The sequence below is a fragment of the Lasioglossum baleicum genome, chromosome 12, assembly GCF_051020765.1.
Source record: "Lasioglossum baleicum chromosome 12, iyLasBale1, whole genome shotgun sequence".
Classification (NCBI taxonomy): domain Eukaryota; kingdom Metazoa; phylum Arthropoda; class Insecta; order Hymenoptera; family Halictidae; genus Lasioglossum; species Lasioglossum baleicum.
Window position 1 is genome coordinate 9,189,313 of NC_134940.1, and position 24,163 is coordinate 9,213,475.

General features: G+C 41.2%; 1 protein-coding gene across 9 annotated transcripts in view; it reads right to left on the reverse strand.

Annotated features, from left to right (window-relative positions):
* Dysc (whirlin protein dyschronic) overlaps positions 1 to 24,163 on the reverse strand; it is a 132,239-nt gene that overhangs the window by 41,541 nt on the left and 66,535 nt on the right. For 7 of the 9 annotated variants that reach the window (XM_076434494.1, XM_076434493.1, XM_076434492.1 and 4 more), the window contains 5 exons: positions 14,785 to 15,108; positions 13,468 to 13,700; positions 12,864 to 13,158; positions 12,152 to 12,211; positions 7,318 to 7,472 (listed from right to left, as the gene is read on the reverse strand). In XM_076434494.1, coding sequence (XP_076290609.1) covers positions 7,318 to 7,472; positions 12,152 to 12,211; positions 12,864 to 13,158; positions 13,468 to 13,700; positions 14,785 to 15,108 — 1,067 coding nt within the window. The remainder of the gene's footprint in view (positions 1 to 7,317; positions 7,473 to 12,151; positions 12,212 to 12,863; positions 13,159 to 13,467; positions 13,701 to 14,784; positions 15,109 to 24,163) is intronic. The other 2 variants (XM_076434497.1, XM_076434496.1) reach the window with 1 other exon arrangement.

Sequence of the window (24,163 nt, forward strand, 5' to 3'; positions counted from 1 at the left end):
AGTCGAATCTATCTTGCAATTGACACCTCTGAACCGTTCGAGATCGTCCAGCAAATGCTTCCGGTGCACTGGGATCTCTCGAATTTCTAGAGCTAGGAATCGAATCGAATCGAGTCGAGGATTCGACCACCTGTGTCTCGACTTGTGCGCCGCCGGCTAATTGCTCGTTACCTGAATATTTTAGCCGGCAGATCGATCCCGCCAGACCGCCGAAATAGAATGGCTTCTCGAATGTGAGACCCGGGGAGGGAAAAGCGGAGGGACAACCCGTTGAATGTTTCAGCGCGTCATTTTTAGGATGGGATGCTGCACAGCCGCGTCTGGTCTCCTCGACCGTGAAAGATTATTTCGACGGCAGCATTGCGCGATTTATTCGAACTTCGAAATTGAATTATTGGGTTGGAAGTTTTCGGGACTGCTGATATTTTCTGCTTGTTTTTTATTAGGTGGATTTTGGAAAGTTTGATTGAGAGTTGTTCGAGAATTGTGCTGTGTCTGATCGTGTTCGACAGTGTATGTTGTTGGTACTTTGCTAGACTTGAATTATTCTCTTTCATTTTTATTTGATCAAAAATATTGTCCGAAGAAGAAAATTTCTTTGATTGAGAGTTGTTCGAGAATTGTGCTGTGTCTGATCGTGTTCGACTGTGTATGTTGCTGGTACCTTGCTAGACTTGAATTAGTCTCTTTCATTTTGATTTAATGAAAAAAATATTGTCCAAAAAAGAAAAATTTCTTTTAATCCTGTCTCCTTTATAAGCTTCTCTGGAAAAATGCAAATTCGCGCGACCCGTAGAGTACCGCGAGCCATCAAATATGAAAGAGAATCGATTGCGTTTCAGTTTAAAAGCACAAGAGACCGAAGTGGGTCTCGGTTGCCGGTTCTAAAACACAGAAATCGGTGCTTATAAAAATTCTATTAGACAGGACCGAGGTTGATCAATCGATAATGAGGAAACCGACGGACGGGCAGTTTCCAGCCTTACCCGGCGAAGTTGGAAAGAAGTATGGAGCACATGTGCGAGCCCGGGTCACGGTAAATGGACACCGACGCGGTTATTTATATGTTTCACATCGATTATTTAATGAGCGCAGCATACGTCAGGCATCGATAAGCTTGCACCGTTGCAGATGCTCATAAGTCGCGCGAGCCGAATCTATTTCCGTTCGCTCGTTCGTCCTTCGTCGAAGTTTAAGAGTCGCGGAACAGCATCGATCGATCGATATATCGACTCCGCCAGGACACGTAAAAACCGAACACGCTCTCGCGACCGGGAGGAAACTTTTCCGAAACCCGTCGACGACGCTCGATTCCACGAAGGATCGACGACAAATCGAACCTTTGAACGACTTCTGGCAATTTTCCTCCAAATGAAATTCCAATTTTGAACTTCCTTAAACTGTTCGAGAGCGTCGATCTTCGATCTTTCACTTCGTTCGACGCTTTGATATTTTCCCTTCCTTTCTATACAACGATCGACCACTTTGATTGGATCTCATTGTGAAGTAAATGCAGGCGTTCGCAAATATCCTGCGTGATTGTAAAAGAGGTGGAGCGAAATGAAGTCAGTGCTGTCATTAAGGATCTTCATGCAAAATAAAAATGTTTTATATGAATTATAACAAACTGGAGTGAAATAGAAATTTATTTTCTCTGTCAACATGGATAAAAGGTTGAAAATAATATAACAGAATTTTTAAATTCTTGTAATGTTTTCACTGTTTGTGAAATTACACCTACAAATTTTTGCTATAGATGCATAAAGATCCGCTGTCTAATCATTACATATCATCTGTATCTTAACCGGAAAAAATGGATGATTATCATGAAAATAAACAAATGTGAGCTGCACTTAATAGGGCAGTTAATTTCGCCCATAAACCGGTTTAATTTCGTAGATATTGTACAGTGATTTCTGGTGTCATGGGAACAACAACGTGGGATCGCTGTTTCGACAACCACGGAATGTCTCATTGTTGTGAGGAAAATGGCGGTGGCCCTGTAACAACGTAGCTAGCGGTGCATTATGGAATTTGCAGAGACAAACAACGTTGCAACTGTGCTGTGTACGTTCAGTAGTGACCGTTTCGAGCTTGGATAGCCTCGGAGCTCACTGATATTATCCCGAAGAACCTGCTTGTTGACAAAACAAACTGTTCTGTTATTCTAATTATTTCTTTAAAACAAGAGAAATCGGAGTTCTCGTAAAAAAAATTGCAAATCCACAGAGGAACTTCTGTTTAACACAGCACGATTAAAAAGCATTCAAAATTAACAAGTTAAAAACATTGTGAAAAAAAATGTCAAAAATGTGCAATCGAAAACAGTGCCCCATACCTGTTCGTAATCAGCAAGGAAATTTGCGAACGTGTCAGTAATATTTTACTTAAAGATCGAAGATGTCCGCTGCACCGGAAGTTCCGCATTCGCCAGGAACACACCGGACGATTTTTACGGCGAACGTTCCGACCGCGGAACGATTACCGCACTGCTAGCTCTCTCGAAGCTCATTTGTTTCATTCTGTTACCCGGGATACGACCCGGTGTTAGAACTTCCACGGAGGATAGTACGAAATTTTCAAGGGCTGATTCCTATAGGTTCGCGAACTGCCGCATAAAACCTGCGAGCAGACTGCAGTAGCATTTGCACCCCTCGTGATTTCTGGTCTGCTTTATCTCGATCAAATAACCCAAATACGAAGACGCTTTGTTTAAAAAAATTAATTCGAGTCGCTCGGTCCAATCTGACTCATTTAAACCTGACACTAATTTAATCCGAATTTTACATCATACAGGGTGGTCCGTTTAAGTAAGGCCACCGAAATATCTCTGCAGCTTATTGTGATGCAAAAAATATTTGTTACGTAATGTCAATGGACCAAATATCTGGCAAGAATATTTTTTCCGAAAGTCATCTTTTTCGGAGTTATCAAGGGCATCGAAGTTTCTTGATATATAACTACATTTTTTTTATTGCATCGTGTAACTGATCGAAAAATACATTCAGATACGTATAATAACATGACATTGACCTTGATCTGAAAGCAAACTTTTATTTTCGAAGATCAAGGTCATTTCAAGGTCATGTTATTATAAATATCTGAATGTATTTTTCGATCGGTTACACGATGCAATTAAAAAAAATGTATTTATGTATAAAGAAAACATCAATGACCTTGATAACTACGAAAAAAATTACTTTAGGAAAAAATATTCTTGCCAGATATTTGGTCCATTGGCATTACGTAACAAATATTTTTTGCATCACAATAACTTGAAGAGATATTTCGGTGGCCTTATTTAGACGGACCACACTGTATACATATTTTAAAATATGATTGAGAACGTTTCGAAATCATCAGAACAATACAAGAGACAGAATAAATAAATTTTTAATATAAACCATAACGTGTGCATAGTACATTATAAAAATGTTATTAGTGCTGAAGTGGTGTTCCGATATTATTGCAAGTAATTGAATTCGAATTTTATGTTACAATTTTTTCATTACAAATATGATTGAGAACGTTTCGAGATCATCAGAACAATACAAGAGACAGAATAAATTAATTTTTAATATAAACCATAACGTGCATAGTACATTATAAAAATGTTATTAGTGCTTAAGGGATGTTCAGATATTATTGCAGGCAACTGCAGTTACTCTCATGATGGTTGTAGCCGTTCAAAATCTGCAGCAGGGTGATAAGGGTCATGGCCAGGGGTGTTCGAGGAGTTATGATCGTCGTGTCCATATTAGTTGCCCGTGCAATATTCCAAAATCGTGACACGTGTCGATGGATCCAACGTGTAGTACAAGCCCGGACTTGTATATAATTGGTCGAAGAGTGATGGACGGGTTCTGGATGTTCCATGTGTGTAGTACGTGTCTGTCGGCGGAGACCGGCCGTAAGTAAATTCCGACGAATCGAATCGATATCCTGACGACGAGAGGCGAGACGAGACGAAGTGCGGCGTGGAAAATGTAGAAACCGTTCCGTGCCCACGCGAATCGAAAACACTCGCGCAAAATGGAATTCGCTGATCCCGCCGGACGATTATTGGCCGCTGCCGGTTGCCCGATTATTGAGCGAGGGATTAGGCGGTAATGAACGTTGTCGCTCCTGCAGAACTGTTCCCCCACCGGATTTGAATAACCTGACAATTATCAATTTACAATCCGATCTCTTTTCCCCTTCGCTTTCATTGTTCCAGGCATAATACACCCCGTCCCCTTCCACCCGCCAATGGCTTTCATTTGCTGTTTCGGAATTATTGAAATTGTAATAATGTTTTGACAAGAAATCCTTGTCTAAACCGTATTATTCACAAGGGTTAAACAATATTACCTAAATAAAATGAATGGTCGCTAACAGCCAATCATTTTGATCGAATAAAATATTGACTAAATAAAATACATTGACCTCTAACAACCGAAAAATGTGTAATTAAAATCAACAGTGCCTGTCAACCACAAATATCGACTAGTAAAATGTCTAAATAAAATCAGCTCTCCCTAACAGTAGAAAACAGTAACCACAATAAAATCTCTAATTAAAATCGCAGACCCAACATCTCAAAATAAAATCTGGAACCTCGCTCAGGAAAGAAGCAAAGCCCTCTAAAATCTCTGAGGAGAATCCCCAACCATATCTGCAAGCTAAAGTAAGAAGGAGATGAAATCTAATTCTAAGTAAAATCTCTGATATCAGTGTCGGTATCCGTTTAATTCTGATCACGCTGGTAGAGATCTCGGACGCCGTGCGAACGAAGCAACAAGAAAATCCCCGTGTCTCGCAAATTAATCGACGGGTCCATGAGAACTGACCACCGATACACCCGGAACACGCCCACACGCGGATCGACCTCCGCCCACACGCGGCCGCGATACAAGGGCACACGTGTTTTACACGCACGAGCCTCTATTTACCTTGCTGGCCCCCCTTTGCTCTACCCCCTCCTTAACCCCCATAGGTATCCTGAACGGGTATCTGGTTGTGTGTGTACATACCTGCTACCAGCAGAGGGTGTTCGAAGGGGGTTGGCTCGGTGAATGCGGGGATAGATACTAAAGCCAGATCTGGCCTGCCAGGAAATGAAATATCGATGTACCCGGGTATATCCGACACAGAAACGCCATTACGCTGATCCCCGGCTACCTTCGAATCGCGCGTTCCTTTATCTTCACTCTTTTTCCAACCCCCTCTTATTTCCTCTCTTTTCTTTCTTTGTATTTCAAACCCCTCCCATTAACTCTCTCGTCTCGTCTTGAATTCGGCCGATCAATTAAGGACGAAACAACAGCTTACTGCGGAAATCGAGGAATTCGGGGATCGGAAATGGATTACCTAGTCGACGATGCCCTCTATTATGGCAGCGTTGTATGGCAGCAGCCGCGAACATGGGGTCGGTTTGCTTGGGGGTCGCTCGATGGGCTGTCGCCAGTGTTTTGACAGCGCGAGGGCGTTGTATGATAATAATGGAATGCACCGTGGGTGATGTTTGTGTCGTGCCGGTTTTTCGAGTGGAGTGTCGTGTTTCTGAAACGCTCCTGCTTTTGTTGCCTTTGTAAATTGATCATTGTGCAAGGTATTTTGTGACCAATGTTTATCGAACTGAATTTCTGTGCTTTGTTCTGTGCTCTCGTAATGTTGCAATATGTGCTCGACGTGTCATCCAGTGGTGTGATAATTTGCAGAGAATCTTTCTCGTGATAAATTGTTAATTCGTTTTGTGCACTGTGATTTTGTGATGTTCTGTTCTTGGGTGTTGGTTTTTGGTGTATTTCTATTAGTAAATACAGTGAGTGTACAAATTATTCGTACCCCCTTTAATATAGAACAACTTTTTTATAATTGTACCAAACGACCTGATTTTTTATAACCAATTAGAAGCAATGGTTTACGAAATGATATGCAAAAGAGGTTTTCTAAAAATTATAATTCACAAAGTTATATGCAAAAATAAAAAAGGCATTTTTTAAAACTTCTTATTTGCGCCCTGAATGAAAATTTAAAAAAATATATGTTTTGTAGATCTATGTTAGTTATACACATGCTGAAAATTTCATCGAAATCGGTTAACATACACGCGAGCTACAAGCGGCTTCTAATTGATTATAAAAAATCAGGTCGTTTGGTACAATTATATAAAAAAGTTATCCTATTTTAAAGGGCGTACGAAAACTTTTTACACTCGGTGTAAGTGTGTGTCGAATTTTGTGTACTTTTGATAGCCTACCTAAAATTATATATAAAAAATTGACAATTAAATATAATGTCTTACAGAATTCCTGTTGACAATTATGAATATTTTAGGCACGCAGTAGTCCAATATTAATTTTAACTTTCTGTCTAACAATGTCTAACATAGAATTTACTAAAAAGTGACTAACACACTAAGAGAATTAACCTGTAGTGTACGCAGATGATGGAAATCGAGAGTGTCTCAAGTGACAGTGCATCTAATGTAGACTAATATTAACATCGTGTAGGTAGACTGATATTCTAGTAATTATCATAGACTAAATTAATCTAACAATTGATAGAAATTAACATGGGTGGCAGACCTACGAAAGCATTCGGATAGAAAAAAGATAAGCGGTGTCTCACATTCGAGAAATCGATGCGACTAGTTTCGACCGTTATTTTAAACAACTTTAACCAGTCGTTGTTTGCGTATTCGCTCGGCGAAATCAAGTTACTTCGGGGAGAAATGATCGACTTCGGATTTTCTTGGGGTTCGATTCTCGTGTTGGCCAATGGGATAACACCAATTAACCGAGGTCAGGGAACACTTCACTCCTTCACGTTATCGATATAACAACAAAATGTTCGAGAACTACTGGCTCATACAATGTTTCACATTTCGCTGTTGTCATCGATTAAACATAATAATTCTTTTATTATAGAATCAAATAAGACTACTGCTTTCAATTGCGAGTAAAAATGAATGTCAAAAAACATAGGAATAAATTATAATTTTGATCAACACAGTGTGTAGAGGACGCTGATCAATTATTAATGGTACAAGGATATGGTAGTATTTCACGAAAAAATAATTTGAGTCTGGAATAAGATGCAATCCATAAATATTCTATTGCAGACTTCGGAATTATTTTTTTTGTAAAGGACTACTGTTGTGCACTTTTACCATGAATATTGTAATTTGTGTCTAGAAGATTTTGTTGTTAGAATTAGTGAGCCAGGAGGAAATTTGAACGTTCGCGACGGATTAGAAGAGCAAAGGAAGCGTCGAGGGTGTCGCGGAGAATCGGCAAAGGGCGATCGAGATCCATCGATCGTAATCTTCTCGACCTGGTCCTGGGCATGTCGGCCCCGAGACCGCTGTCCTCGCTGGGCGATCTATATTCCTGGTTCTCCCTGGGAAGGAGGGGTCCTGTCACTCCTAGAGGATCTCCCTCGACGTCCACCAGTCGTCCTGGACGGCAACAACCACCGTGCACACCCCTCTGCGAGAAATCACCAGATCCCGTCATGCCTTGTGCCACATCCATTGCCATTTTTGCACCCGGTTTCGACGGCCAACGAGCACTTCTTTTTCTTTTTTTTTTTTTTGGTTTATTCGATCGATAATTTGCTTTCTGGGGGGCCTCGAAGCGTTCTTCTCCAGCGATTTCTCGATTGCTCGGAGGGTGACGAGTTTTGACAGGTGGTATGAGGACTATGGGGATGATAGACTATGTACAGGGTGTCTCAGAAGTTGGGGAATCGGTATCTTTCCCAAACGATCAATAAAATTTAAAACAATAACACATTTACAGACTTATGTGTAGAGGTATCATTGAAAGGCAGAGAATCGTGTAACTAAAAGACAGGTGAATTTCCAACAATTCCTGAAGACAGTTTATATATACGAAACACAGATCATACAGCAGAAGACCCGAAGAAACTGCGTCTCGATCACAGAATAATCCACCAATTCGTTACATCGAAGTTTAACAAGAACACGAAACAATGACAATGAGACAATAATGAGAAACCTGACAATTCCAAAGATGCCGAATCAAATCGAAAGAACACTACGATAATTCTTTCGTCGAGACAGATTTCACGGAACGATCCGTGGATCGTTCGACGCGTGCCAATTCATCGTTCCCTTATTGATTGAACTCTCCCCGACTAATTAGCCACGAAGGCACCGATCAATATGCCAATTTAGCAGCGATCTATCATCGATCACGTCGCAGCGGCGACGTTCATCGCCGCGCTCGCGACGATGACACTTGATTTACGATGACTTCCGGCGACGCTCTTCCGTTCAAAGATCACGAAAGCCGACGTCGCGGGACCGTGAACCGTGAAAGCGCGGCCAGATAGCCGGCAGTCATCAATCAGGCGTCATCGAATCGTAATTTCGAACGATTCCAGGCCAAAAACTTTCCGCAGCTTGAAGCTCATTGATTCCTACTCCGCCGCCGATTGATTAATGCAGCTTCGGTGGTCCGTAATTTTCGCATTATCGTGCCAATTTTACCTCGGCTCACATTTGTTGAACATCCAAATATGGGTATTCAAATATGAACATCCAAATGTCTGGACTTAATAGAAATCTCTAACAAGGGAAGGACCCCAAGTGTCCGACTTCGACTTTGATAATCTTTTGTGAAACGATGGTGTATGGATTCCTAATGATGTCTGCAAAATATTAGGTGTAGTTGCTCTATAGTTTTAAAGATATAAACAATTGAACTTTCACGTAACCTGCTTACACGGCTAATGGAACTTCGAAAACTTGAGCTGCAGATCATGGTATATCAACAAGGTATGAAAGTTTAATTGTTTATATTTTTAAAACTACTGAGTAACTACACCTAATATTTTGCAGACATCATTGGGGATCCATATACCATCGTCTCACAAGAAATTATCAAAATCGAAGTCGGACACTTGGAGTCCTTCCCTTGTAAGTGTCAGGACATGTTCTCAAACTTTTTTAAACGTCTTTAATCTGTTCGCTACCACCGTCACAATTATGACCTCCATAAGCTGACACACAGTTCACTTAAATACAGTAAAATTAATTTTATTCACTTCGTTGTTTAAAGTCATAGTAGAATGCACAATTTTCAGAGAATCTGTGACATTCTTCTGCTAAACTGTTTTAATAATTGAAAATTGGGTACGTTGCATTTAATAAAACTTTCGAACAAGGAAGGTATACAACGAAACAAATGCTGGTAGCGAACGTGTTAAATGTATTTGAATGTCTTGAAACGCCTTCAGACATACACCAGCAAACATGCACCGGCTCCTCCCGCAAAAATAGAGCAGTGACTTAAATCAGCACGGAATTAGGCACCAGAGTGTACGGATTATCCTTAGCCAATGCATTAACCAAACAGTCAGGCTAAGAACTATCGCAACGCGTCTCGTTTCCAGCCGAATCCGAGCAGTCCCGCAAGGGTTAAATATTTGCGATCCTATTTCCCTGGTTCCTGGACGAGATCAATCGGGTCTGTTGGTCTTCAAACAACTTCCCGTCGCGTTCCCTATCACAGGAAACACGGATCTTCGCGGCAACGAATGTACAAACACCGTCGAGGCTGACAACGACAACAACAACAACGAAAAAAAAAGAAGAAAAGAACCAGAGGATAGACAAAGAAGACAGCGGACGGAGCCCAAGAAGGAATGGAGAACGGTTGTTTTCGTTTATACAAGGGGGACACAACCACCGTTGCGCGGATTTCTTGAACAATTCTCTGTTTGCAAAATGATTTTTGCGGGGGATAGATCGAACGTTGAGGCTCGTTTCGACTCGTTTCAACTCGTTGGCCACGAAACCGGCCGTCGCTGAGCTTGCCCGAGCTTTGGATAAGGCGGGCCGGATCCATCTGGATCGAGATTTATTTCTGTTCACTCGTCGATCCCGTTTCGACGAAAACCCCGGCTGCCGAGAGCCTGATAAAACTCCCATAGAAAGTTCGATCCCAGCCCCATGGGATCGAGACGCGCGAGATGCGATCAAGCCGATCTTCGGTGAACTACTCTCAGCATCCTGCGATCGAGTGCGTGATCATGCTTGGAGAAAGAAGCTTACGAATTGTTACAATTCGAGAGGGAAATCTTGCTCAACTGTTTTAACACTTTCTCAATTTTTCTTTCAATTTCGTTCCGAAAAACGACTTAACGTTTCGGGTGTTTTGTTAAAAATGGAACTTAATAACTGTAACAATGAACGTACCATAATTGGCAGGTAAAAGGATATTTTATTTTAATGCACCAATACGTTTGTTAATTCAACCATATACTATAATTAGTCTGCAAAATAGCAGAACAATATGAACAATTAAAAAATGTCGATATACTATTTTCAACTCTGACTGGCTCCTGTCTCTGGTAAATGATGCAGACAAGTTTCATTATGCAGAAATAGCAGCAGTCTAATTATAATAAAAACGACGAAACCTCCGGATAAATTCGATCTTAATTAAGTAAAAGAGAAATGAGATTCCATAAATAGTGGTGCAGCTTTTCGAAGAAGGAAGCTAAGAATGGTGTGACATATTTTTCGTAGGTGCAGAGTGTGACTGTTGTGTACCGAGTTCTTTCTTCAAGATTCGACTGACCTATATGATCAAGCACTCGGCCGACGTAAGAACGAAACAGAAATCCAGCAAAGCTCAGGCGAACTCGTTCGAGAAGGTCGCATTATGTACCGTCACCCCCGCTGTAGTCAGCGTGAAAGGAAACCGAGAAGGCAGAGAGACAGCTCTAACAGCGGCATTCTGTGCTTCCTAATCGCAAGCAACTAAACTCCTATCGCATCCAGATAGACATGAGTATTATGAATGCTCGAAGCCAGGAGAAATAATCTCCGAATCGATTCTTACATCATCATACAAACGGTTTGGAACAGGCTTCGAACATCCTCGATCAGCAGAGTGAGCCAAGCGCTACGCATGTTCCGATCGAAACGCTACTCGAATCGAGCACACCGATACTGGTAGACGATGCGACAACGGCTGCCTGAAAGCGTACTAATACCAAGCGAAATCATACGTGGAACACAAACAGAGACAGAGAAAGAGAGAAAGAGATAGAATAATTATTAGTCAAGAAGAAGAAGTAGTAGAAGAAGAAGAAGTAGTAGTAGAAGAAGAAGCGATAGATCACGGAGATGCTTCTACGAGAGACAGAAAAGATAGAAGACGAAGGGGTTGCAGGAAGATATCCGAGTCATGCGTCACGGGTCACCGCGAGATAGCCGAGAACAATTAAGCAAAAACAAAAGTTCATCTCTCGGATCGACGTTTCCCCTTAATAGACGCGAGACGTGTCTGGTAATTCGATGATTCCCTTGGATGTTCTCCACCTCACTGTCCGATTCTCTTCGTTTCTCTTCGTCATCTGTCTTCGTCGATATACCTCCTCGCACCTCTCCAACCGACGAGACGAGTGTTCCTTTTCCATTCTTCTCACAACGTCTGTTCTCTCTCTCTCTCTTTCTCCCTCTCTCTGTATCAATTGTTCGTTGTGTCCCTCTTTCCGTTTCTTGTTCTATCGGTTTTTGTCCGTCTGGTCGAACCGATCGACGACGCCCCGCGATAGCGATTTATATGTACGTAGATATACATATATGTATACGTTCTCTCTCGGCCGCTATCGTAAGAATATCGTTTTTGCGTTTCTAATTGGATACATTCAAGTGAGAGGGGTTACGAGCATACCAGAATTGTCCGTTCAGCCACGAGGAACCCGGGCGGAGGCACCCGTCCGAACAGCCAAGCGTTTCTTTTGTGTTTGTTCTTTCATTCTTTTTTGTTCGTTTCTTTTTTCCAAGAAACGGGGACGGATCTCCTCTGCACGGTTGCTCGCGACGCCCGGCGATAGAAAAGGTAGAGAAAACAGTTATACGTATCAACTAACAGTTACAGTGGACAACGCAGAACAGAGAGTGAGAAAAGACAAAGACAGAGTTTTCTATACATGTCCCGGAGAAAATGGATAGATGAATAGAGAGAGAATACCGTGGTGGCAAGTGAGACTTTGTGTGACTGTCAATCGTATATAGATCTCTTGTGTGTATATAGATTCTGTGTTCGGTGTGGTATATATATATATATATATATATATATATATATATATATATCATGTTCGATGTGTACGGTAGAAATGGCTCACTTACCGGAAGATCGTGGAGGGAGGGCGTCACTATCAGATCGGAGTGAGCACGGTCACCTTTTCTCTGGAACAGACATGCAAATGATTCGTATTTCGATTTAGAACGCGACTGGTACTGTAGTTCATGCTAGAAATTAATTTTCGGGGCCGTAAACAACGCCCACTGGGCGGGGCGATTTTTCAAAGCCACGCCTCCAACGTGAATCACGCCTTGAAGGTGGAGTAATCGTTTCATTAATTAGGAAAAGCATACGTGAACCTTGAATATTGAAGTCTCTGAAAGAAATTCAATTAGGATATAATATACATGCTTTGAACGAAGAGGATAGGGTAGTGTTCGAAACCACGCCCACAGGGCAAACTATTTGACGAGATCGTTGTTCTTGTCAATTATCGGTTGAACAAGTTTAGGGAAGGACGATGGCGTCTCCTACTATAAATCATACAATACAGGTCTTAATTATGATTACTGGGCGGAGAGGTACGCCTATTTCATTGTAAGCCACGCCCACAGAGCAAGACAAAGAGCTGGCGGAGCTGGAAATGTCTATGAACTATAGAATTTCGAACTTGATACTGAGAAAAAGAAGTCCTTATTATAAGTAGGACGCTTCGCAAGTAAAAGCCACGTCCGTTTTCGTGAATTACGCCCAGTGGGCGGGCCAAAGACGTAAAAGAGTAGTTCTGAAATTATTGAAATGATGCGGGAAGCATACCCTGGACGCGCGAGGCCTATAAACGAGATCGTCGAAAGCGGGCCTGTCTTTGCTGTCGACTAGTTCTCTGAGCTCCGTCAGCAAAGTGAGCTTCTCGTGAGTGTTTAACAGGTCGGCCAAGCTGGCGACCAGCTCCTCGATTGTCAAACGGCGGTTTCTGTAATCGGCGAGAAGCTGCGAAAGAGCCGCCCTTTCGCTTCTCGCGAGAACCACCCTCGCCTTTTCCTCCACCATGGCTGCGGTTGCAGCGGACACCGTGTGCACTCCACCTCGATGTCTCCAGTCGCTTGCGATGCTGTGCAGAAAATATCTGAGTGCGCTTTTGAGCTAATTATAACCGGAGCGATTAATTGAATTTAGACCGAACTTGCGAGGGGTCTGAGAATTCAATCTAATTTTTCTTAATCGTGGTTGGTCTAGCGAGCTTGTAAGAAACGTGCGAAGCGATTGCTTCTTATTAGCATTGTACATTCCGGGCACACGTGCGAGTAACATCTGCTCTTGGTTCCGGTTGAATATTAAGGCGATAAACTTCCCTAACTTCTGTTTAATCGCTCGGATGCTAGTTACGCCCACGGGGCTTGTAAAAAGAACTGTTTCTTACGAGGGACTCGGCGGACGATGGTTCGCAGGACTCTCCAGCAGCAAGGGATCGTGGTCCGAATACCTGGACGTTGGCATCACGATCGGCTGGCTGGTGGTGCACGAATGGGGCACTTTCCCGACGTCACGGATCAGCAGGGTCATCCTCTTGTTCGTCTTCAGGATCTGCACCGCCTCGTCGTGGGTCGCCTCCTCGAAGCTCTGATTGTTCACCTCGATGATCTGGTCGCCTACCTGTAAACGAAAAATTTGCAAACAATTTCAAAAACAATCTACCATCAACAAAAACCAATTCTCTTCCGAAAATTTCGTTCACAGAAAACGAAATTAATAAGGCTGTATGAAAAGAGCCACAGTCCGAGTAAATTGCTCTTCTCATGTTTCATGTTCATTTTCAGTCTGGGTTCTCATTAGTAAAACATGAAATTCATCAATTTTATTCAACGAAAAGTACTGTTATTATTATCATTCCATATTTACGAAAAATAACTGAATGGGAAGGAGAATTGAGATATTGTAGAGAATAGACTCTATAATACTAGAGTCTAGAGGGCGGATGGAATGATGTCCGTAATATTAAGTTCATGAATAAGGAGTGAATTAATTAATTGGATAACCCAATGTCGGGAAGAATTAATTAGTCTACGACGATCGACCGGGCGCACGTACTTTGTCTACGAAAGTGGATCGAAATGGCACTTGATTGCTCCGACGCTAACGATCGCGAAGATTTGATAGACAAGCACTTACTGTAGATTCGCCTGCGGCTTTCGTTCTCATTAGACTGCCTCCGCAGTGATTGAGCGAATCTGTGGAGCCTCTGGTAATCAGTTTTTTGACACTCCATTCGCTTTTGTCGTTCGCGTAGATTCGGACAAAAACGATGCTCGCTTATCTCCAGAATGAGAACGATGGTACGGACATGTGCGTAATAATATGACTAGACAGCGGATCTTTATGGAAAATAAAAATTGTCTGCTTCGATTGCAACAGATAGAAACCAATTTGAATGTTATTTCTTCCTTTAATGATTTCAATAGAGGAGAAATCGTATATTAACATCTTCAAATTTTTAAATTCTTCAACAATTTTGAATTTAATCTTCTGAATTTTGCTATAAATGCATAAAGATCCGCTGTCTAAATATGACTCATATTCGATAAAAATTGTCCAAGTCAATTGTAAGAAACAGCAGTTACGTGAAAGTGTATTTTTTCTCCCGAAATAATTTGAATAAATCGATTCTTCTGATGTTTCTGCAGGTCTGTTAAAAAATTGATTGGTCTGGCTGGAGAAAATAATTTTGGCCGATTCTCACCAAGAGACCAGCTCGGTCAGCCACGCTGTCCTTATCGACCCCGGTGACGTAAATTCCAAGGCCGTACTCAAGGCCACCTCTGATCATCAAGCCGAGTGATTGGCCGGGTTCGATGCAGAGCTCGACCTTCCTTGTCCTTGGACAATACCTTGAGTCCCTGGGCGGGTACACGGGTGGTGGTGATGCAGGACGACCTTGACGGTCCATCCAGCTGCATGATTGTTGGCGACCGGAAGTGGACCACACCGGATGACCGACTCTGCAACGGGGATCCAACGCTGGGCCTCGAACTGTCATGCTGAGAGTCCTGCAGGACTTCAGCATCTGAGAAAAGGATCAGAGATGGTAGTAAAAACTTCTGCTCATCGATTTCACAAGATTAAAAATTGAATAAATTAAATACTTCATTTGGGATTGATAACATAAGGATGGCCAGAGTAAGGGTTAAAGGGAATACATGTGCACAATTAATTAATGACGTCGTTTTAAGAGGATCGTATCATCATTTGAATATAGGACAAGGTTTGTGGGCCTGTTAATGCCTTCGGTGTTGTACGGCTTCGACACCTTTGGGCAAGACAGAATCATAGGGGAACTCTACTGTTCAGAATTAATGTTGCATAGAGAAGAAAATAGTGGAATTTTATTTATTAATATTTCAGTCCTGTGAATTTAATGTATCATTGAAAGAATGTTTCTGTGTTCTGAGCAAAGGCTTTCAGATTCCTAATTCCCTGGATTACTGTAATGAAACTATGAATAATTAACCCCGTTGTATTCCACTGAATCTCTGATTCATTAGCGGATGCTGTTTGTATGTATCCAATGGACTTTGTAGTTCAAATGGATGCGGACAGGTAGACAATGCCAACGTGTGTACAGGGTCTATTTGTTATACACTGAGATATTGTTGTTGAACGTTACACGTGACTGTTAATTCAAGGGAGTGTTAACAATTGAACAAATTCACACGTTAAGCAGAAATTAAAAGGAGATCGTAATTTATTATATAAATTAAATGTCGTGGATTGTGTTTAGTAATTTTCTATCATATTTCAGTACATCAGTTTATTGCGTGTTATTAATTCAATATAATACGATCAAGAGATTGAAGAAAAAACGAGAAAACATTTACGAGCGTGGATTGGATGTTACGCTTGCCAAAATCAGTCGAATTAAGACGGGAATCAAGTTGTCCATCGAAGATATCGTGTGGATGCAGCCGAACGTTCAACCGTGCCAACGCAAAACGGGGAAAAAGCGTATTATCAGAGTGTCAAGTCGATAAGGCTGTCTCTTTGTACGTCATTCAAGATTTAGAACGGTCCTCTTATGCAAAAGAATCCATGATATGTATCACTGGGGGGACGATTTCTCGTGGTCGACCTCAGAATAGATCGCTTATACATGTCGTGCCTCAGCAAACTGAAAGAAATCATTGTCCGTGAAGGGTTTCCTCCGAGGCAGCCTTGGCAAGTGACACAGGGGACAATCGGCGCGTGTCAGGTCAACGAGGAACAAAACGATTTCTCTGTATTATTCCTCGAACGAGCCAGCGAACACGCCGCTGGATTATCCTTCACGAAATTAGCCGAAATATCTACACTAACCACCACTAAATTTAACTATTAGAACCATTCGTAATAGCTCGACGATATTGGCAAATCCAAAGGGGCTGAAACCACCAGGCCAAATCGAAGGATGATTGTTCAAGAAATTAGCCAAAATCTCAAGACTAACTACCACTACATTTAACTATTACAACCACTCGTAGCACATCGATGATATTAGCAGAGGAGCTGCAATCGTCTGTCTGTCTTTGTATAAATTCATTCTTCGATGTACTCATTTCTGCTATGAATGTATAAAATCCACAAATAAAATACAAACAGAAAATTCAGTCATCTAACCCAGACCTGCAATTGTCTGCATTAATTTCACGATGCATGAGTGGCCAAATTAGTGGTGCCTCGGAGGAGATAGGCGAGGTCAAAGGGTCACATTAATAATTGAGACTTGTTCGAAATAATGCAACAGTCTTTCTAAATTCATTCTTCGATGTACTCATTTCTGGCATGAATGTATAAAATCCACAAATAAAATACAAACAGCAGACTCAATTTAATTCAATTTGCTCATGGTTAGCAGAGTATTCGTTTCAACTCGAGCATTACTAGCAGAGCATAAATCTCTATTTGGACTTGGCGATCAAAAAATGTCAACAAGAGCAGCGGCGCGAAGGCGCGAGATCTAATTGCGACAACACGGTACGTCGAAAGATCAACATGTAGATCGTAGAACACCTGTTCCCTAGCCAAGGAATAGATTGCCGGGCGTGTATAAACTGTAGCAGCGCACGCTCGACGAAAATTGGCACGTGCAAAGTCAACAAGGAGCAGACAGTGCGTTTTGCGGTGACGCCGACACGGTAGCTAGGATATCGATCTCCTGGCGAGCCGTGACGTCACATCCTGCCTATCCTTGACCCAGCCCGGATCCACGTCCTTAGGATGCTACGGTTCTGGCCGGACGAAGATGCAATTTTTGTCATATCTATGCGAACTATGCACCGGCGTCTCCCTACGTCAGTGAGAGGAGATCCTTCAGGATCCAGCAGGAATTCTTTACCAGATGAAACTGCGGGAATTCATTGTGTCTAGGAACCTGGCCACTCCGGCGACCTCGCGGAAGAGGATCGAGTCAATCTTCTGCTCCCGGAGTGCACTCGAAACGAGTATGCGAGCACTCGGAGAATCGCGATTAATAAATTGAATCTTGCCCCTGGAGGGCTGTTAAAAAATTTCTAATCGACTGGAATTAACTCGTGGCTTGACGGGGATAATTGGATCCGGCGTCGCACAGTGGGGTATTTGGCCAGTTTAGCGCGCCAAAAGTCAACATTTTTAGTTTGTTCAAAATGTCAAACTTTTTTCTCATGTACGTGAATATCGTCGGCTGAATGTAATAACTAGGTTACAATTCCTTATTTTAGAGAAATTGATGAAACAGTATTTTAAGGTTTTAAGATTATATGGTAGGGGAGACCGTTATTTTAAACATAATGCCAATATCTGCTTATATTTCTTTATTTTACGTGGAACAATACATGAAAAAACATCATTTTGATTAAAAAAAATTTTTTTAAAGTCGAATTGCCCATTTATAATATAAATAGAAATCTGTATTTATTTTTTATCTACCTTGAATACTGCTCACTAGATGTCGTAGATTACTTTGATAGGTTATACCAAGTTTTTATATTAAATTCTACTTGATTTCTTCTTTAATACGAAGTAGATAACTCAAAATGAACTCGCATTGAATTGTATTTTTGATTTGATAATGTTGTAGCTGGTGTTAAGACGAATTCAACGATATATGTATAACGATATTATGATCTTCACACTATTAATAACGTTGCAATAGTTTTGGCGCGCTAAATTGGCCAAATACCCCACTGTGCGTTGGAGAGAGTTGAGCTAATCTCTGAATGGCTCTTTGGATTATTTTAGGAATATTTTCCAAGGTCTGTTATATGATTTTAATTTTTCTTCACGTTTTGGGTCAACCATTCTTGTGTTTTAAGGTTGTAAATCAATTTTTGTGTACCTTATTTTTCTGGTAACTGCCAGGCTATTTTTGTTTTACCTGAAAATCCGCAAAATTGCAATCGAAGGGATGAAGAGAAATCGCCGGATCGCCTGGGAACAGTGTACACTTCGCAGGAAGGTAATTGGCTGGGAAACGTACGGTTTCGGATGAACTTGCGCCGGGTTTATTACGGATAAGCATCTGGGCGACTTTTTAATCGTCGGCGAGCACGCGAGACGCTCCCGTTTTGCATCCGCATCGCTGCACAAGGAGAACGACCGCGGTAATAACGCGGTCCTGCGCGAGATGTCCTGGACAATATTCCTTGTGAAACAGATTCTCTCCTCTCTCTCTCCCGCTCCCCCTGTTCCCGTAGTTAAGCAATCGTTTGTGCTCCCCCTTTCCGCAGATGGAAATCTGTCACGGATTACGGTCGAAACTGCAGAATAAAGCAGCATCCTTCCAACGCCGCTGGATTCATAACTGTCTCTCTCCCTTGACAATCGCTTCCACCGTTCGAAGTCTCTTGTCGGCGGAAAATTAACAAGTCAGCATTCCCCGCTGAATCGGAGAATTTTTCAACATAGGTACTCTTCTCCGTTATGCAATTATAGCTTCGTTTAAACTGTTGCGGAGAGCCCACTTTCTGCTGGAAACACACACTTCACCGGATCTGTTTATTACAGTTCAGACTTGAAGTCGGAATCTTCTAAATTGCATTTACAAAGTAGTTATTATTTTAAAAAAATTATATTCTATTCTTTTTATGGGAACAAAATTTGGTATTTTTATTATTAAACTGCGTAACTTTATGCAAAATAAAAATTGTTTGCATTATTTTGAAGCTACGGGAGCTACATGGACAATTATTTATTTTCTTAATAATTGTATTCCTATTGGAAACAATCACTTTTTGTTTGAACAGATTTTAAAAATTGTCTGCATTATCTTGAAGCTACGGGAGCTACATGGGACTTCTATTTCTTTTCTTAATAATTGTTACAAGCTGGAAACAATGCAGCAGAGTATTCGAATTCTTGAAAGTTTTTAGAGCGCTTCAATTTGCCATAAATACACAGGTATCCGTAGTCCACTTAATATAACTGAAGATGAAGTGAAAAGGTGAGGTACCTGAAAACTTTATGGTGGTATTAAAGCGGTCTATAAAACTCTTTCAAGCTAGTAGTAAATTCTTTATGCCGCGTACATGGTGTCTTAACACTTGTAACACTTCAAGATTCTAAATGATCGATAGAAGAAACGTACATTAACAAAGAGTAATAGCGTTTCTACTTTATGCGCTGGCAACTATCCGATCAACGAAAGAAATCCCTCCGATCTTCCTCAATACGAACTCCCGTCTACATTTCTGAAGATCAGGTATAAAAGAAAAATAATTTCACTCATTTTCTGCAATTTATAGAATCATCTTTATGCGTTTGTGCCATCAATTTTATGACATGCACAACGTTATAAAATTGAAGACGACATATGTAATATTAACGACCACTCGTGGTACATTTACTTCATTTTTACCACAAGAACAATCTTCTGGCGAGCTGCACAAGTAAATTATTTCTTTATATTTTCCTCTGTAAAAGATTCCTCGATAAAACGATTATTAAAAGAAATAAATGTCTACGTAGCTGCTGCATCTTGCTATTGATAGAAACATTTTTATTAAAAATGGAGATTCACACAAGAGTCCACAATGTTTCCACTAGCACAATTGAAACAATTCCTCGAAAGTCCACCAGACAAATCAAACTCTCTCGAAGACACACCCTGCAAATACATCACCCATTGAGACCATTCCCTCTTCACCGGAGTGTTCAAGGTCGCAGTAAGGGTTGCAGGGTGGAGGACACGGACCTACCCCAAAGCAGCAATGTAAATTACGATACGCTGGAGACCATTGAGAAACGGTCGACTTTCTACGTCCTATGTGTCGTATGCTCGGCGAATTCTTGTTCGCCGTTTGTCTTCCGGTTGGGGGCCAATTAAATAAATAATTCATGAGGTCGAAGGGCGCGTGAAGCCGCGAGCCAACTCGGTCGAAACTCGTTATCGTGTCCTGGCCAGGACTATTTCCGTTCGGCGACGTCACACGCCGCTCCCACGGGGCTGTCCTATCGTGCACGTATTTTCGGACCAGTCCCGAGGACAGCTTCGATTCGATTCGATTCCTCGAGAACCACTCGCGAACACGGTACACGTTCTGGACACGAGCAGATAACCGGAGACTATTAGTCTTCCCGTGATTCGCCACGATACCGTCCCTAATTAATACTAGAAAAGCTAAGAATGACGTACATTGCTTAATATTATTAGTAGTTGGATTCAATTAATATATATTACTTATTAATCAGTAACTTGACATATACATAAATTCCGATATTTTTACGAACCATGCAAAAATCGAGTAAATCGCCACGAAATTTCAAAAAAGTATTATTTACAAATAAAATATTGATTCCGATGTTTATTCCAACGGTTCAGAAAAATAGTGTACGCTATCGGGAAACGGATTTGCGCGACGCAACAAATATTTCCAGTATCGTGGAGTACTATTTTTGGAAAATTCGAAGCACAAGCAAACGGAGGATGTATAAAGAAGATCGGACGTGCAATCGGGATACCGGCATGAATTTCCCGGCTGGTTCATAGAAAAGTGAGTTTGGCGATGAAATTGACTTTTTCACATCACCCCCGGAAGCTCGTAAGTCCGTGTTCTGATGGAATCGAGTTAGCCGCGCCATTGGGATCGGAAAGTGTTACTTTATCGCTCCATTAAAGCTCACGGATCGGGGAGCTCTTTTCATTCGCGGGTCAGGAATCCCGACGAATGAATATATGAACGGGATACACGCCCGTGAGAAAAGCCTGTCCCTCAGGATTCGATGAAACTGCGTGCAAACAGCCGGGACCAAGTGTGAAACAAAACCTGGAGTGAACGCATTCACCCTCGTAAAAATGTTGTTTGTTGCAAATTTTCATAATTTTTAGTTATGTCTTTCATTTAAAAATTAATTGTTGCAAATTTTCATAATTTTTAGTTATGTCTTTCATTTAAAAATTAATTGTTTGTTGCAAATTTTCATAATTTTTAGTTATGTCTTTCATTTGAACATTAATCGTTTCAATGCAAAATCTGAGACAGTGATCAATTAATTAGAATCGATGTATATTGGAGACTAATTGCAAATATCATTAGGTGCAGATCTAAAAGTGTGAATATTGTTCTTCGTTTAAAACACAATTTTTCGTATCGAAACAAGCTTCAACCATTTTATGAATTCGCAATTTGTAGACCGAGGCAGATTCACTTTGTGGAGTACACGATGGTGAAAATTTCGACGTTGCCAGGGGAAAAGGCGCAGTGATCAAGAGCTTTTCACCGACGCACGTTGTCCATGACACCGGTTAACGAGCAGTAACATGGTTTTGTTGATTAAGGTCGCTTGATTTTACGGACCATCGCGACGGGACCAAAATGTCCCGCTTCTCTTGAAAAACACTGCGACAACTAACTTTTGTTGCACTCCCTCGTGGGGCTTCTATACATATTACTAAATCCACGACGCGCTAAAAAATATCTAACCTTGTCGAAACGTCAAACAGAAATTTACTTTCACACTCTAGGCAATTTTGATTACAATACGTATCTCGGAGATCTAATTTCAGTAATTGATTAGACGAATGAAATCTTTTTACTATCTTTAACAGGCTGAAAATAGTACAACAAAATTTTTAAATTCTACAAAATTAATGTTTCGATTACATGTCAAAAAATACTAATAGAGACCCATACTACTTCTTCAGACTCTTTTAAAAAAATTCTAAAATACTTTATCTTTGTCTCATACTCCCTGCTGCATTAGAAAGAAGAGTTACGTTGCCAAATGGCTTAATGTACCGAAGGGTTGGGAAACCATGGCTTGGCCCAGATACTGAAGCCACCCCGTGTAGATATGGGGATATTTCGTGATCGTAACCGATATCTGGACGCGGCCATTTCGCGATTTCGTGTCGTGTTTCTGGGTTAAGTATCCCCTAAACATCGGAGATAATAAAAAGCAGCAATACGTTTCTTCTGTTCACGAGTGTTCCGCGAATGCCAATCGATGAGAGGAGAAGGGCAACAGAGAAAGGGTTGGTACTGGAAATCGAAGCGTAATAATGTCCATCCCTTCGTACAGGACGTTCCAAATTTGTGTAACCACCAAATCACAAGTAAAACATTTTATTCTATTACTATCCTTTAATAAAAATTTTTTCAAAAACTGTGGTTTCATAGAACGACGATTTCTATTTCTGCTCTAAAATTGAATCATCTCACTTTAGCATCAAGGTATAAAACGATAAAGGACGGTTCAATTTGCATTGGCAAGTTTGGGATGGTTTTGCACTTGCAGCACACCCCGTATAGTTCGCAAACGTCCCAGGGGTCGGGGCGAAGGGGTGAACGCATTTCCATGACAATCGGTATTTAGTTCGCGGATAAGGGTTCGATCACATTCGCGAATTCTCGCGGCGACTTTTCTGGGTCAAGCATTCCCTGCAACAGGGGATGAACGGCGGGAATTTATGGCCGTGAAGCGCTTCCGCCACCCTCGGAGAAAATTCTGGTCCGTTGAATCGTTTCGGGGGACTTTATTTAAGGGGACAGTCTACCAGTCGAGTTACTCATAACTTCATGGCTATTAAAGCTAGTTCCGGGGGCCTGTACAGCGGCGCGAGATTTCGTAGCCGCCATGTTGCGAGGCTAGAAACACACAACCCCTCGTGTCTTACAATTAGTTATGATTCCCAATGCCATTCCCGGGGCTAGAGTAGCTCTGTCGGGAGTACAAGGGTAACGAGGAATTATCGTTATTAAGGGATCCGAGGGAACATAGCCGCGGGCCAGACAGCTGGATATAATGCATTTGTTGCATTATGCACGGGTCGCTGTTATTTCTGCATATATTCGGTTTTAGAGCCAACTGCCGAATTAACTGAGCTATCGTCAGGTATAGTTCATGAACGAGATACATAATTTTGTAAAAATACTTCATAAAGAAACAGAATGCTTTAAATCAGGCATGTCAAACACGCGGCCCGTCGACAAGTAGTTTGCGGCCCGACCAAAAACTTTGAAACCCAAATTCACCCTTTTGCAAGTCAATTTCACCTTTCTGTAAATCAATTTCACTCGTTAAGAATATTTAAAATTAATTATTTATTTATTTCGATTAAATTATATATTAATTATATATACAGCGTGTGGCCGGACGGGTGGTACAACCGAGCTGGGTGTGATACTACATGTAAAAATAAGTCGAAAAAAAGGAATAACATTCCACCAGGTTCGCGTACTTTCGTATATGCACAAAGTAGAATTGGTTGATCATGGTCAGACGCGTCCAACGATTCCTATGCAATAGCACGTATTCGCTGCATTTTCAAACTCGATTTTCTCGAAAACGAAGCGTCAAACGAAAGAAAGTTATTCCTGTTTTCGGCTTATTTTTACATGTAGTATCACCCCCTCCCCTGCTCGGTTGTACCACCCGTCCGGTCACACCCTGTATATACATATATATGTATAATATATTTATATTATCTTTTATTAATTATACATTACTCAATACGCTTCAATAAATATGTACTTTCATTTCTAAAATTTATTGATCAGAAAATGAATATGTATATCTACACACAGATTTCGCACATTACAAAGTTAATGAATTGGTAATTACTTTCAAATAAGTATTTTATTTAAACCTTACTTATAAAAATACTTTAT